A 16465-nucleotide genomic window follows, 5' to 3' on the forward strand; every position below is an offset into this window, starting at 1 on the left:
GTTTGAGTTTTTCCCCTTGTTTCCTGATCATTTCTAAACTTTTAGCAACTAGTGCTAAAAAATACTTTTTGGTTGTTGAAACACGGATGTATCTTTTCTTATTTTGTGTCCGTTTTCTTATCAGTGAATAATTAACTCTTCCTATACTTGGATAAAACTAAAATAATGAATTATCTTGTCTACAGTGATAGCCTTTAATAGACACACCTTTAGGTAAATACCAGTCAATGACAGCGTCCAATAATTATGTTGCTAGTAGTATATACCCCTTTTGTTTTAACTGAGTAAGTAAAAAATGTCCACTAAAGTCTATAGCTATATTGTTATTTGTGTATTTTGATGGTTATAATATGTTAATGACTGTCCAATGTTTTATTTTTCCAGAGATTCCAGTGAGGAGTGCAATGGGATCAGTGGTACTCTGTCAGTGGAGTCTGTGCCGGGGCCAAGACTAAACTGGTGTTCTGCCAACACCACAACCCTTGCTCCAGCTCCCGCTCTGGGACCTGAGCCCACGCCTAACCCTGTCAGAATGGGAGACGGCCTGGATACTGCGCAGATGTCGGGCAGCAGCCTGGGGCAGGCTCAGCAAATGGGCAATCCCCCGCCCCCGGAGTATTTTAACCTCAACAGGCCGAAGCGCCAGACCAACCAGCTGCAGTATCTACTCAAAGTGGTTGTGAAATCCCTCTGGAAGCACCAGTATGCCTGGCCTTTTCAATCACCAGTGGATGCCGTTAAACTTAACCTGCCTGTGAGTACAACCTGCTCTTTTGTGTGGAATCTAATGTCACTGACCCAAAATAACATTAGCTAGCTAATGCAAAATGCTACCTGCCGGGAAGTTTTTTAGTATGTTTATATTTCTAGAGTTTTTGCACCCTTTCCTGATGCAAAATGTAAAACAGCTGAAACTAAAACAGCATAGATTACGCTACAGTTTGTGATGACTTCAAAAAGACACAATTCCCCACAAAAATATCTTTCAGTACAAACACTACATATCAGTAGCCTCGTGAGACCATCCTGATCTCGCGAGGTTTCAAGGTTTCACTCGCAGATCAGTCTGGATACTCTCCGTTAAAGAAAATTTGGAGCCGTTCACCAAACGAACGTCCAATCAGCGTTGGCTTTGAGGCAGGTTGCGGTGTGACGCAACGGGAAGCGCGTCAGTTCAGTCTAAAGAACATGGCGGCTTCAGCCGATGAAACTAGCGTTAGCGCGGCTATCGAGCAAGTTTTATCGGAATTACAGAGTATTTCTCTGCTGAGCTAACGAGCCTTTACTTGCAGCAGCAAGAGTAGCTTGGCTTGTGGTTGTGTTTTCGTCGTCGCTCGTAACAGAGCGACGACGAATCTGATTGGTTTATTTGGCCCGTCTATCACCAACATAGGCCAATCAGCTGACCAGTATTTTCGCCCCTTCCCAAAATTACTTCAACGGAAGGTTTCCAGATGGATATGCGGAGCAAATCTATCTGGCGGAGTCAGGTAAACATATCAGGAACCTCTCCCAATATGTTAGAAAATATTTTGTTTGATAAAAGAAAAAATAGAAGAACAGTTTAGTATCTATTTTTGTCATTTTCTCAATTTGTCATGGATAAAATAATGAAATATAAATGTTGCTCACATATTTCTACAGAATAGTTATTCTTCTGCACAAAAAGTTGCACCTTTGGCTCAAGTCAGGTTCATATCCAATCCAGTCCATATTTATTAATTCTAAAGATTATAATTTATCTCATCATGATCTGATCATATGCACTCATATATCAGAGTTTTTTAGACATTAAATTTAGAACATTGAAATTTTATTCTGTGAAATAATGACGTTTTTTTTTTTTTTTTTTGTACTTTGAATTTCCTGCAAACAATTGGCCTGCATAAATTCAGCTGCAGAAATGTGCCTAGAAATGTGACTTTTTGCCTCAAGCCAAAGCAATCGGCACTAGATTGAGTCGAGCTTTTAGCCAATCAAGTTGTGCTCATTTGATCACGTGACACACCAGTGCGTTGGGCAGAGGTGAATCTCTTAAAGCTATAGTTGGTAATTCTGTTCAGAAACACTTTTTGGAATACTGGGTAAAATCATCCTTCCATCCTGAAAGTCAATCATTATGTATTTACAAAAAGGAGGTTAAAAGAAATGTTTTCTGTGGGAGCTGCAGGCCTGTAAAAACTCTAACCAATCCATCCCCCTCGGTCCAAAGGGCATGGATGACAGAGTTTTGTTCCTGCACTCATTCCCCTCTGTCCCTCAAGTTGTGGGGGTATTGCTTTATCTATTGGTTGTCCCACATGCCATCATTCGCCATTGTCCGTGCTCGTTCCTTCGTAGTTTCTGCTCGCTGGTTAGCGGTTAGCTTAGCGGTTAGCCATTCATTATAACTCCACTGCTCTCACCGTAGACTTTTGACATGGCTGAGAGTCCCAGGAAGCAAACCGCGTTCATGTATATGAGAAGAAGAAGAAAGACTCAGTAGTAATAAATAAGACCAGAGTGGATTTGGGAGATTTTTAAGACGAGATCCGCCCTGACATGCGGAAGAACAAGCTAAGCCGGTCTTGCGCATGCGCAGTTATTCAAAAAGGGACTTGGGGAAACTTCCGGAAAAATCGCCGCCTCTAGCTTTAATAGTTAGCTTGGTTAGTGGCTAGCTTGTGCCCCAAATGCGTCCAATGCACTTTTGTGTCACTTGATCGAATTAGCGTAAATTGATTGGCTAAACGCTGCTCTTCTCAATCCAGTGCTGATTGCTTTGGGAGTTAAAAATATATATTTAAAAAATTCTGTTAGAAATTCAATGTCTTAAAAAAGTCTAAGTCTAATGAGACTCTATTTCTTCCATACCCATAAATATAGCACAATTGTATGGCTGGTTACTGGTACATGTTTCAGGACTGGTTTTGGTCAGCACACTGTATTAGAGAAAGTTTCCAACAAATAGGTACAATCAGAAATAAGTTAACAAATTATAATTTATTCTATTGAGTTTAATTGGTAACATGTAGGTTCTACAAGTTTTGAGTTTGATTTCCTCTTAAAACCCAATAATAACTTCAACCTATCAGTTACACAATTTTGTCCCTTAGAGTTTCTTGCTGACACATTTTTTTATATTTTCTTTAGGATTACTACTCTATAATTAAAACACCTATGGACATGGGAACAATCAAAAAAAGACTCGAGAACAGCTACTACTGGAATGCCCAAGATTGTATTCAGGACTTCAACACGATGTTTACCAACTGCTATATATACAACAAGGTAACATAGTTTCACACAAGAGCCATTGTTGCTTTAACAACAAAATGCTTGTGATGTCCCTGCACTTGTGCTGAGAATGTTTTTCCTGTTCAACAGCCTGGAGATGATATAGTGTTAATGGCTGAGGCCCTTGAGAAGGCTTTCCTTCAAAAGGTTGCAGAAATGCCTCAAGAAGAAATAGAGATCCCGGTCATGACAGGAAAGGGACGTGGCCGAGGCCGGAGAGAAGGTGGTATGTGATTTGCTTGCTTATGCTTTGCTGCTAATAAGCAATCTTCTATGAAACAGGATAACAATGCAATTGTCTCGTTCCGTCATCAAGGTTTACCCTTGAAACCAGGCGCCATCATCGATTCTTCGTCCACGACTCCACAAACGCGTGGCCTGTCAAGTCTCCCAGCAGCTCCGCCGGCTCCAAGACCAATGCAGGCCCCACCTTTGCTACCTCCCCATCCTTCAATGCAGGCTCTGCCCCCCCATGTGCCCCAAACGTTACCCAGCCTCGCACCGCAGCACGGAGCTCCTTACACTATGGTTCAGTCAGACTGTGTTCCCCAACTACCTATCATGACTTCTGTGCCTCTCCCCACTCAGACCTCTCTTCCTCCAGTATCGATTCAGAACGCTGCACCTATTCTGCAGAGCCCTATAACTATGACCAAAGTAAGTTTGATTAACGAAGGGGAAATGCATTTAGTTTGCTTTGCACGTTTGTGCTGAGGTCTCTCTTTAACTTTTTTTTTTCTTTCTTTTTTTCTTTTTTTTCCCACTACAGCAAAAAAAGAGCCAAAAAAGGAAAGCGGACACTACAACACCTACAGCAAATGACCAGCTATGCGAGTCTTCGCCTGCAGAATCTAAGTCCGGAAAGACATTGCCCAGGCGGGAGAGCAACCGGCCGCCGAAACTGTTAAAGAAGGAGGCTCCAGACTCTCAGCATCACATAGGCATGGTAACAGGTCTGAGTGGACCGAGTGGAGGTCTTAGCCCCAAACCGCAGGATCAGCTGGGTTACTGCGCCGGTCTGGTTAGGGAGATGCTATCCAAGAAACACGCTGCTTACGCTTGGCCTTTTTATAAACCCGTCGACGTGGACGCACTGGGACTACACGATTATCACGACATCATCAAGCATCCAATGGACCTCAGTACCATCAAGGTTTGTTTAATCCAGGCTCCCAAACATGAATGCGTCCATTCTGTGACATGCCAAGTAAGATCCTGTATGTTTGGCAGGCAAAACTGGAGACAAAGCAATACCGAGAACCCCAGGAGTTTGCTGCTGATGTAAGGTTAATGTTTTCCAACTGCTACAAGTATAACCCGCCAGACCATGAAGTAGTATCCATGGCCCGAAAGCTACAGGTACACACACTTTGTTAGTCTTCTTTGACTCGAATAAGAAAGAGGACTTGTTTTGCCTGGAAGAATCATAAAGTTTTTTGACAAATTTCATTGACAAATTCTGTGACATGTGTTGTTTTTTTAGTTAGTAAAGTGCACGGCGATTCCTTATGTGATTCGCTTAATTTCATAGGATGTGTTTGAGATGCGCTTTGCCAAGATGCCAGATGAGCCTGACTGCAAGCCGGTGGTCTCCGCCCCGACTCCTACACTTCACCATCCTGCCCCGGTTAAGCCCCAGCCTCCTCTGGCACACGTCGCCTCGTCTTCAGACAGCTCCAGTGACTCATCCTCTGAGTCTGAGTCGTCCACAGATGACTCTGAGGAGGAACGGGCCCAGCGGTTAGCAGAGCTGCAGGAGCAGGTCGGTGATCAAAGGAAATTCCAGATCAAGGCCGAGTTGGGTTTTTTTTTTTTTTCAGTGTTTTGTGAAACGTTGTTGAAAACTGGTTCGATGTTTCCACAAACAGTTGAAGGCTGTCCACGAGCAGCTGGCTGCCCTGTCACAACCACAAGCCAGCAAACCAAAGAGAAAAGAAAAGGAGAAGAAGGAGAAGAAAAAAGATAAGCATAAGAAGAAAGGCAGCCTTCCGAGCCTCGTAGATGAGATCCAGGACGCCGCGCCTGTGGCACCGCTGTCCAAGAAAACCAAGACCGTAAACAGTAACAAAGAGATGGTTACTAAGAAGAAAACCAGGTGGGTTTATGAACATTTCAAGACCAAGTGATACTAAATCAGTTTCTAGTATCAAAAAACTTTTAACCACTTTAGGATTTAATTTTGTTTTCTCTTGTCTTCCTGCCATAAAGCTCATGTGTAATGGAAAATTTAATTGTTATGCCTTTGTGCTCTAAAGGTATTTTAGAAACCCTTCTGTAATGGAGCTGGTTTGTTGGAGGAAGGTTTTACCTCAGTTTCACCTCCTTTGTAAAAACAGAATACTCAGTTGGCGAGCTTACGCCAAGTCCTTGCCTTTCGGTTAACATAAGTCTTTTTTAACAAGAAAAAAACACAATACAATGGCATAATATGAGTGTTTGAGCTTTGAGTGATGGAACAGACGCAGACTTTTCTGTGACTGTTGTCCTTGTGCAAATTTAATAAAGCTGTTTGAGTGTTCTTTTCCATTTTGGTAGCTTTTATTTTGCAAAGAATACATTTTTTCCTTGACATTTATTTTATTGTTCTCTTATCTATGGTTTTCATGCATCCTAGATGTTCAGCCATGTGAAAACTCCTAATATATTGCCCATCACGGGTAAAGTGCTTGATTGTAGTTTTTAGTGAACTTGCTCATTTCTGTTTTTGAGTTAAACCAGGTTTAAATAAAAGTTTAGTTTTGCCATCAGAGTTCCCCTTTCTATCCATATGTGTGAGATTGTGCAGAAAGGTGTTTTTTTCTTTTTCAATATAGTAAAAAGAAAAATCAGTTTTCAACTAAAAAAAAAAACTCTTATTTTCCTGGTAAACAACTTTTTTTTTATGTTTGTTTCTCCTACATAGTAAAAAGGACGGACTGAAAAGTAATAACCCTCCCAGTCTGCAGCTCGTTCCGAGCCTGGAGGACAACCTCGGCTCGACTGGGCCGTCGGTTCCCGGGGAGAAATGCAAACCTATGACTTACGAAGAGAAGAGGCAGCTAAGCCTGGACATTAACAAGCTTCCTGGTGACAAGCTTGGCCGCGTAGTACATATTATCCAGTCGCGGGAGCCCTCACTCAAAAACTCCAACCCCGATGAGATTGAGATCGACTTTGAGACCCTGAAGCCTTCAACGCTGCGCGAACTGGAGAGATACGTGTCGTCCTGCCTCAAGAAAAAGAAAAAGGTTCCAGGTAAGCTTTGAAAATCAGTTAAAGTCGCTGTCTTATTACCTAGTCAATGCATTTTAGGCAATATTTTCATTTTGCACCCACAAAATCATTTGACATGAAGTTGTTTTTGTAGCTGAGAAAACAATCGAGTCTGTGGCGTCCTCCAAAAAGACTGTATCATCTTCTGAAAGCAGTGGCTCAAGCTCAGACAGTGAAGCCGAGGTAGCAGGTGAGTTTCAGCTCGACCGTCTTTTCGAGTTCCCTCCTCTGTGGAAAAAGAGAATAAACAACTTCTTTTTTTCTTTTTTCTTCAGGAATGATAAAACAGCCGAAAAAGAAGAGCCAATCTGTGAAAGAGTCGAAGAAGGCCCATCCCCATGTTCATACGGGCTCTGCGCAGGCTGGGTTTCAGTCCCAGAGCGTCGTGTCTCAGGCCAGCGCTCAGATGAAGCAACAGCAGCATCAACCATCCCCTGCAGCCTTCATGGCTCCGCCACCTGTCACTGCTCTGGAGTCGTCCCACCTACTGGAAAGCTACGAGTCTTTGCCTCCCTTCAGCCAGCCCATCATGCATATGCCCCACCACGCAGGCAACTCCTCACCTCCACCCCCGCATACAAATGCTCATTCTGCCGGATCGGTGTCCCCTGAAACGCATCCCTTCCTCAACCAGCATCCGGTCCTCCCATCTCCAGGTAAGAGTCGATGTACAGCAGGTGCTGGGTTTTTTGGGACCTTCATTTGGTCCTCCTGTTCACGTGAGAAAATATGTCCAGTCTGTGGATCAATATTGAAGATAAATCCGCACATCAGTTTATTTAATATTGGGGAAATTGACTGAAACAAGGATGTTTTAATGGGAAAGACACAAACCCTGACAGTTTGTTTATGTGAAAGGGGAAGGTCTGGTTTCTACGCAGGCTTTATTGTTCCTGTGTTATTTTCTATCTGCTGAGCCAGAAGGTTTGCTGTGTGTCTCCCAGCACAGCCTCCAGAGCAGGGAGGAGATTCCAGGAGACGGGCAGTAACTCTAAAATCAAGAGGGTCTTTACTGTCATTATGAGATCGCAGCGCAATTCATCAGAGACTCCAGGCTTAGAAGGCACAAACAAAATATGCAGACAAAGTTTAAGGAAAGCATAAAGGAGAGCTGGACAGGACTGGTATTGCCTGCTTTGTGCAAGGATGAACAGGATGATTACTGCCAGAGCTCTGCAAAGTGACCTCCAGCAGGCCACTGGTGGGAATGCCGCTGACACAACCATTAGAAACAGACATCCTCTAGTAGGCCCTCCTGTTTTTTTTTTTTACCGATGAGAGCAGGACGACTCTGAGCTCGTGCAACAGACGTAAAAGTGTCTGGAGAAGCTGCTGTGAACGTTACGCTGCCTGCAACGTTGTGCAGCGTGCTCCGTGTGATGCTGGGTCAGTGTTGGTTTGGGGAGGCACATCCATGGAGGGACACACAGACCCGTACAGGATAAACAATGGCACCCTGACTGCCATCAGGAAACTATGAAATCCTAAGAACCATTGTTAGACAGGGTTCCCACGGGTCCTTGAAATCCTTGAAAGTTTGTGAATCTGAAAAAATGAATTCAAGGCCCTTGAAAGTTCTTGAAAACAGCCAAAAAAAACACCTTGTCCTTGAAAGTCCTTGAATTTTTTTGTGGGGTTGAAAGTTCACATGGATGATGACTCGTGTCATTATTTCACTACCACACGATCTTTTAAAATTATGTCGATTCCGCAGACTTTTAATTTGCAAAAGTACGTTCGCTCTTCGTTAGTTGGTAGGCTACGGTTTAGGCCTACGTGCGTCCAATAGGTTACATTCACGCAGTGTTGCCAACTCAGTGACTTTGTCGCTATATTTAGCAACTTTTCAGAGTCAAAGTCAAAAACTAGCTTAATCAAAGATGAAATAAGTGAAACAAATTGATATAATTCTGAACATCTCAATGCTGCACTTTTTTCCATAAAATTCCATGAAACGGTAGACTAATGTACATCTTATATGTAATGTAGTATGGCATAGCCATGTACTGTGGATATAAATGTAGGCTATGAATATGATCAATATCAATGTAGGCTATAAATTAAGTCCAATTTCTTGCATTGCTTCTGACCCAACAACTTCTATGCCGTTTAGTCTTTTATTGAATTTGCATTGTATTAAAATATGATAACCTATTCAGCGGTCACAGTAGGTAAATGCCGCCACGTGTGGTCCTTGAATTTGAGGAAATTGGTCCTGGAAAGTCCTTGAAAGGTCCTTGAATTTGATGTTCACCAAGGTGTGGGAACCCTGGTTAGACCCTCGACTGGTGCAGCGAGTTTTGCCATCATGTGGCAAGAGTATGCAGGCAGGTCCAGGAGGATAAAGGAACTGATGCCATTGGCTGGCCTCCATGCTCCCCTGACCTAAATTGAACAGAACATCTCTGGGACATCATGTTTAGGTCCGTCCTACACCTCAGACTATCCAGGAGCTCAGTGAAGCTCTCTGGGAGGAGATACCCCAGGACACCATCCGCCATCTCATAAGGAGCATGCCCCGACGTTATCAGGCTTGCATACAAACTAGTGAGTAACATTTAGAGTTGCTGTCGTGACATTCGTGAGCAAATCGGACCAGTCTGCTGCATCGGTTTTTCAGTTTCACTTTCTCTGTGACTTCGGATTAAGCCCTCTGTGGGATGATCATTTAAATGATGATGGGGCATCCTATTGTTCCTAACACATTACCCATTCCGAATCAAGCAGGATTTTCATCCACTTGAGATCTGATGTGATTTTAAAGCGTTCCTCTACTTTTTTTTTTTTTGAGCTGTGTATATTGAAGTTACTTCTGCATAATCTTTGGCTATTCTACCCACCTCGTTCACTGCAAATCCAACACTGCCTTTGAAACCATTTTGCCCGCTCTCGTTCTATTGTTGAGCCAGCAGAGCTTCAGATGTTGTTGGGTTGTGACCTCCTGGTTTGATATTCGATGTCCTCTCATGGAAATTTGGTTGACCGTCCTCTCCTGGGAATACTCACCACTGCTGCATTTTCGCCACTTCAGGATTATGGCTCTCACTTTGATTTGCAGGAATCCCAAAATGTCAGAAATCCATCAGAGGGGTTCTATTTAAATAATTTGTTATTTCTACAGGTTGGGCAATAATCTGGCCTGGGTTTGACTTGTGAAATTGAGTTTAATCACAGTTGATCTACGATTTAACAAGGGAAGCAATTATTTTTCCTCAGAGGGCCAGGTTGGTTTGGGTAGATTTTCCCCTTAATGAATGAAATCATCATTTCATTACAGCTTTTTATATTTACTCATGTTATTATTGCACGATTACTAAAATTAGTTTGATAATCTGAAACATTAAAATGTGACTAAAAAGCAGAAACAGATTAAATCTGTGAGGGTGAAGCACCTTTTCACAACCCTGTATAAAAAATACACTTTGATAGTTATATGGAAATTTACATTAATGGTGTCTTGTGTTTTGAAAACAGTAATCCTGGGTGATTGAGAAACTTCAAGTATATTAAAACATTCAAAAGGGACCATTTTAAATCAGAACCATACATTAAAGAGTTTAATGGATAAATTATTTGCCCTTATCCTGTAAAATTTTGGTTCAAAGAGGTTAATTTTCTGGGGGTTTGTTTTGTTGCTTCTAAATAACGTGAATCTTTGTTGTCCAACCCAGCTCTCCACAGTACTATGCCTCAGCAGCCGTCTCGGCCCAGTCACAAGGCAGCGCCTCTTCATCCAAAACCCCCTCAGCAGCAGACGGCTCCACCTCCGCCGCAGTCAGCGCTTCAGCCCCCGCCGCCGCCGCCGCCGCAGCAGCTCCAGCCTCAGCCGGCTCCCCAGCCTCAGCATCAGCTTCCCTCTCAGATTCTCCACACTCACCAGCCGCTGCACCAAAGGCCCATGTCACCTCCCACCCTCACCCCTCAGGGTTTGCTGTCTTCCCAGCCTCCCCAGATGCTGCTGGAAGACGACGAAGAGCCTGCGTCGACGACACCCATGAACCAAGTGCAGTTATTTCTACATCAGTTCCAGCCGTCTCGTCCGCCCCAGCAGACCATGCCGTCGCACCAGGCGCCAGTTCGCCAGCAGCAGCAGCAGCAGCTGGGACAGACTTCTCTCCTGCAGTCCGGGACAATGCAGGGACAATCCCAGCTCTCCACACAGACTTCACTGCCCCCTCCGCAGCTTTCTGTCCCATCTCAAGCCCAGCCCGCTCCGCCACACCAGGCCCCGCCCCCACAGATGCCCCTACACCAGGCCCGCCCCTTGCAAAGTACTCAACATCAACAGCCGCAAACTCAGCATCAGCTGAGCTACCCGCAGGGTCCAGGACTCGCCGTTCAGTCCCAGGCGTCACAGCACGGCATTCCGATGCCCACCAACAAAGCACAGATCATCCAGCAGCAGCAGGAGCAGCCCTCCCCTCGTCCATCCAAACCCGACCCGTACAGTGCTGGTAGGCGCAAGGAGTTGATAAAGTAAACGATTGTTCAGCTGTTTCTAAACACTCTCACCACAACTGTTGTTTTCTTGACAGGGCACATAAGAGATAACCCGTCGCCTCTCATGATGCTTTCCCCACAAATTCCCCAGTTTCCACCTGTTTCCCACCCGTCGCCGCCTCACAGCATGCAACCCAAAAAGGTAAGGCGTCGACAAAGAGCAGCTGAAGCGTTTCTGTGCCTGGCTTAAATGCCAAGCCAGCGCAGCGAGTGACCTCCAAATCGTCCCGTTTTGTCGTACAGCAGAGGGCCTCTGGGAGCCAAGGCGCGGTTAAAGACGAAAAACTCCCTCCGTCCCCGGTCATGAGAGGAGAGCCGTTTAATTCTGCGCTGAGGACGGACCATCACAAGCATCCCGACATCAAACCCAGTCAGACCGGCCCAAGTCAACAGAGTGAGACCTTCTACCCTTTCTGTTCCTCTTCCATATAAAAGAATGCACGGGTTTAAGATGCTGACAAACGCTTGTATGAATGTTTTGGTCAGGTGTAAAGTCTGTGGATACTTCACGGCAAGCCATCCGCTCTTCTGAGCCCAGCGGGCCACCTCCCGCCCTGCAGGAAAAGGAGAAATTCAAGCAGGAGCACAAGTCCTCCGCTGCTCCCAAAAAGGTATAAACGCGTAAAAGGACCCGTTTCTGGACTCCTTTACCCACTCGTTGCGTAAACATCTCCTCTAATAAAACCTCCATGTGCATTCTCTCAGGATGTAAAGCTCAAAAATATGGGCTCGTGGGCGAGCCTGGCGCATAAGCCAACGTCTACGACCCAGTCTGCAGTGAAGTCATCCAGCGACAGTTTTGAGCAGTTCCGGCGTGCCGCCCGGGAGAAAGAGGAGCGAGAGAAGGCCCTGAAGGCCCAGGCAGAGGCGGAGAAAGACCGGCTGCGCAGAGAGCAGGACAAACAACGGTAAGCCTCTCACAGGGAGCCAACACAAGGCGACTACATTCACCTGCTGGGTAGGTGCTTACTAATACAAGTTAGGCTGGCAGACGTATTAAAAGAGCAAAACATATGGGGGCAACCAAGATTAACACTTTTAATGGGAAACCACATATAAGGCCTTTTAATTCATGTGCAGATTACTTCACCTGCTCTTAATTTGCAAAATATTGATATACGTCATCATTCTGAGCCATTAAAAATGTTGGAAGTGGCAGAGCTTTGGCTTTCCTCCTGGCAGGATACTATATCTAGTATCTGAACTCACATTTCTCATTTGCTTTCAAGGTTGTTATTGAACTCAAGAGTTGTTTGTTACTGCCAAAACCGCCATGTTGTGACGGAGATGTACAAGATGCTTTCTTACTGCTCATCAGTGGAGTGTAAAGAAAATCGAATTGTCCCTTTTTTGAAGGCACATCTTTTTAGTTGTGTTGAGTTTACCTTCATCTCATAATCTTTTGAGTGACACTTTATTAACCGGTGGGCTATTTTAGGTCAACTGTGTCTCCATCCGTTGATCAATTTCTACTTAAAAGTTTGATTAGCCTTGAAAGTGACGCAAAGCGTTCAATAGTCCGTCCTCGCTCTTCCTGTGATCTTCCTATAAACGTGTTTGTTTTGGCTCCTTGGGGGGAACATGCTGCATTGGTCACGTCAAAAGATCAGGCTTCTGCTGGCAATGACACTGTAAAGCCAATTTCACCTTGGAATATATTTTTTTAATTATTTAAAACATTATTTAACATTTCACAGTGAAAAGGGAACTAAAAATAAGTAACATTTTCTTGAAATGGGTGATTTGAGCAGGCAAGTTGAAATGATCTGCTAGTGGAATAACAGGGTTCCCACGGATCCTTAAAAAGTCTTAAAAGGCATTGAATTATGTGATATAAACTAAGGCCTTAATTGGCATTAAAATGTCTTAAATCAGTTTTTCTTAGGTCTTAAAATTGTTACCGGGTCATAAATAGGATTTTATTTTTGTAATCCTTACCAAACAGTAAAATAATTGACACAATGATATTTTTTTCAAATTTACTAAACTGCCTAATGTAACCATTATGGGTTCCGTCCCGATAGCGGAACCAATAAAAACTGTTGCGGCCGGACCATAGCTGCGAAAAAGAGTTGGCACTGGTTATGTTGTGGTTTTTCAAAACTGATTTTATAGTTTATCTTAGTAGGGAACAAAACAACGTTTGTGAATTCAGTTCAGTAGTTGTTAAAAATATATCTGTAATTTGTGTGTGTTTTTTTTTTTTGCTTTTTTCCTATATGGAATGTTTTTCAAAATTTTAAACATGTCTACTGGGCCAGAAAGTAATGGTTTATGTGGAAATAAACATTTGGGTAAAGTTGTTGCAACCAGGTTTATCTTGTTTATCGTGACTTGGGGGTCAAAATACTCATTCCATTAGTAGAAAATGTTATTTACCAACTCAAATCAAGGACAAATACAACCATTTCAAGAAAAATGTACTTACTTTTGGTCCACTTTTGGCAGTCTTTTGAACAGTTTTTATTTTTTTATTTTTTTGTAATGCAAGACATGTAGTTGCAGCCAGGATGTATGTTTAAGAGCGTCTTGTGTGCTCCTGTAGACATCCTGTAGCGGTGGCTATAAATTCTTTTTCTGAACGCTTTCCAGAGGGCGGGACGAAGAGGACGTCATCGAGCCTCCTACCAGAAGAGTGCATGAGGAGCCTCGTGGCCGCCTCGAGCCCCAGCACATCCAAGCTCCTTCCCAACAACAACAGCAGCAGCAGCAGCAGCAGGTGCAGCAGGAATCCCAGCCAGCTGCTATTCAGCAGCCTCCTCAACCCCCTACACCACCGCAGCCCACCACACAGAACTCACTAGATCAACAGAGGGAAATGGCGCGCCGAAGGGAACAGGAGAGGAGGAGGAGGGAGGTGGTAAGTTACAGCACGTTTACATCACCTGGCCTCCATCTACACTGTTGGTCAATGGCGCGATCTGTGCGGAAGAAATGATCTCTTCTTTTCTTTCTACAGATGGCTGCAACTATTGACATGAATTTTCAAAGTGACTTGATGGCCATCTTTGAGGAAAACTTGTTTTGAGGAAAAGGAGGACAGGAGATGAACAGCAAAAGAAGATGGAGGCGGGCGGGGGGGGAGAGAATAAAAAGCGAATGAGTTATATGAGCATCCTCTTGAATGAAGTCCTGGTAACAATGCAGTGCGGACCTTGTGCATAACGTCACCAGCGCTGTCGAGACTGAAAACGAACGCTGGCTGGACAAGTGGCTGCGGCTCACTTTGGCCTGAACACACGGAGGAGACTCCCGTTGTTTTGGATGTCAGTTTCTTGGGAGTCCAGCGTTGCTTGCCTGATCTCTGGTTTGGGGGGGCGAGGGGGGGGGGAAGGACCTTTTCTTTGGCACAGTTGCCTTTGTCAGACTTGATTCTCTCACTGTGTGTCGGCACAACCGATACCGCAGGAGTAAAGTCCTCCCAGTTCTGGAGACGGTAAAAAATGCTCTGAAATACTGACAGACTGCGCAGAAGTATTTTGAAACTGCCGGATGTCTAAAATAGTGAAGAAAATTGTCTTTTATGTTGTTTATTTTGTGGTTAGTGAACACATTTTTTTTTTTCTTTCTTTCTTTTTATATTTGGTGGGAAGGGGTGGGAGCAACTTCCATACTGTAAATCGTGTATATTTCTCAGCAGAGAAGGTACAGTTTGCCTTACATCTCTTTCCTAAATAGACAAGTATGTTGTATGGCCTGCACACATGGACAAAAAAAACTAATAACATTTACAGACAGAAGCCGAAGCCGTGCAGACTTTTTTTCATCATCTTAGGATCTACTGTAAAAAAAAAAAAAAAAAAAAAAATATTTTCTTATGCTTCAATAACTGTTTATTTTGGATCTGTCTGCTTTTCCACCTCGGTTCTTTTCACCTTTGCACCAACACACTCCATCACCTATGCCAAACAACAATATCTTTTATGCTAAATTACTTCTACTAAAGCATTGTGTAGGTAGATAGAGGGCAAAAGAACCCTGAATATATGCATTATCATAGCTCCAGTGAGTATTTATCAAAGAAAAGATCAGTTTTCATCTTGTATTTGTCATTTTCAAAACTACAAAAACTAGCTACGAGCCAGTTGTTTGGACTGTTCACGGCAGTCGCTGCTGGATCAGATGAGCCTCTTTTATTGCCTTTTGAGGATTCTGTTGTGACAAAAAATCAGCGCTTGAAGTTAGAGAGATTCAATTAAGGGAAAAAAAGGACACATTTACACCTTTTGTAGCCGATACCTGAAGCAGGTTAGTTAGAAAAAAAAGAGCTAATGGGACCAGACAGAGCTCCCGCTTTGAATCATCTTCCAATTCACAACGGGCACTCTTGACAGCGTTTAAAAAAAGAAGAGAGAGAGAGAGAGAGAGACGATTACAAAAGTTAAACAAGAAAAAATGCTGAAATAGGTTTGGATTTCTATTTGTTCTTGTTTGATAATAGTGGATGTAAGTTCGAATTCTGTTCCTGGAGACACTGTCGGAGCTGGGCTAAAATCTGAACATATGTCGTCCTCTCTAATTGTCTCTTAAAGTGTATTTTCTTTTCTCCAGTGCCTGTATCGTATTGCATTTTTTTTGTTGGCTTATATTACACTTTGAGGGGATTTAGAAAACGGCACATCAGGAGTGTGTGTGGGGGGGATGGCGGGTGGGTGGGGTGTAATATTTAAAAGGGGGCAGGGAGGGCAGTGGGGTTTCTGACAGAGTTTGTGTTGGAAAAAAAAAAAAGAGTTAAAAACGGCATTTTATATTTTACCCGTTGTCAATATTTCTGGTTTTAAATTAAGTTTTAGCTGGGCTTCTTTAAGTGTAAACATTTACCAACTACTTTCTCATTGGGTTCTCTCGGCAGATTTTAGCTAGATGTGTTTCAGCGTTTCCACATTAGCGTTTTTAAGTCTGGTCTGTACGTTTGAGTGTGTAAATTTGGGGCGGCTGTGTGAATGTGTTGAGTTTGAGTGTTTGTTTTTTTTCCCCCACCGTGTGGTGCAGAGAGGCATGTTCCCAGATGTAGATAAACGTTCTGTTGACGGAGACTAAAAAGATGAGCAGGAGAGGTTTAATGCTTAATTCACTTTTTTTTTTCTTTGAAGTCCCACCATGTATGAATATATAATGTTATTATTAGACCTTCTTTTTTTTTTTTTTTTTAAGTGTTAAAAATATTTTCATTCCTTATTGTTCTTTTTTCCCTCCCAATGATTACTGTTGGACATGATGTGCCATGAGTTCTACAGAGAATGTGCTGGCAAGCAGCTCAGCCCAGAATTTGCTTTATTCAGGTATTTTATTTTTGTGTTGCATTTTGGAGGGGGGGGGGGCATTGTTATAACATTTCCTCAGTTTTGTTTGGTATGTGAGTGGTCTCGAGGTCTCTGAATACGTATGTTATGATCATTGAATAAACTCATCTGTTTTATAGAAAATAATACAAAAA

General features: G+C 43.3%; 1 protein-coding gene across 4 annotated transcripts in view; it reads left to right on the forward strand.

Annotated features, from left to right (window-relative positions):
- brd4 (bromodomain containing 4) overlaps positions 1-16465 on the forward strand; it is a 35235-nt gene extending 18770 nt beyond the window's left edge. For 2 of the 4 annotated variants that reach the window (XM_021320711.2, XM_012870991.3), the window contains exons 2-19: positions 385-754; positions 3133-3270; positions 3367-3502; positions 3593-3933; positions 4046-4429; positions 4507-4635; positions 4808-5038; positions 5145-5371; positions 6179-6510; positions 6623-6718; positions 6804-7184; positions 10200-10982; positions 11064-11170; positions 11272-11422; positions 11515-11639; positions 11734-11936; positions 13621-13888; positions 13988-16465. In XM_021320711.2, the coding sequence (XP_021176386.2) occupies positions 533-754; positions 3133-3270; positions 3367-3502; positions 3593-3933; positions 4046-4429; positions 4507-4635; positions 4808-5038; positions 5145-5371; positions 6179-6510; positions 6623-6718; positions 6804-7184; positions 10200-10982; positions 11064-11170; positions 11272-11422; positions 11515-11639; positions 11734-11936; positions 13621-13888; positions 13988-14056 (4323 nt within the window). In that variant the 5' untranslated portion in view covers positions 385-532 and the 3' untranslated portion in view covers positions 14057-16465. The remainder of the gene's footprint in view (positions 1-384; positions 755-3132; positions 3271-3366; positions 3503-3592; positions 3934-4045; positions 4430-4506; positions 4636-4807; positions 5039-5144; positions 5372-6178; positions 6511-6622; positions 6719-6803; positions 7185-10199; positions 10983-11063; positions 11171-11271; positions 11423-11514; positions 11640-11733; positions 11937-13620; positions 13889-13987) is intronic. The other 2 variants (XM_036147907.1, XM_012870995.3) reach the window with 2 other exon arrangements.

This window comes from Fundulus heteroclitus, chromosome 16, assembly GCF_011125445.2.
Source record: "Fundulus heteroclitus isolate FHET01 chromosome 16, MU-UCD_Fhet_4.1, whole genome shotgun sequence".
Lineage (NCBI taxonomy): Eukaryota > Metazoa > Chordata > Actinopteri > Cyprinodontiformes > Fundulidae > Fundulus > Fundulus heteroclitus.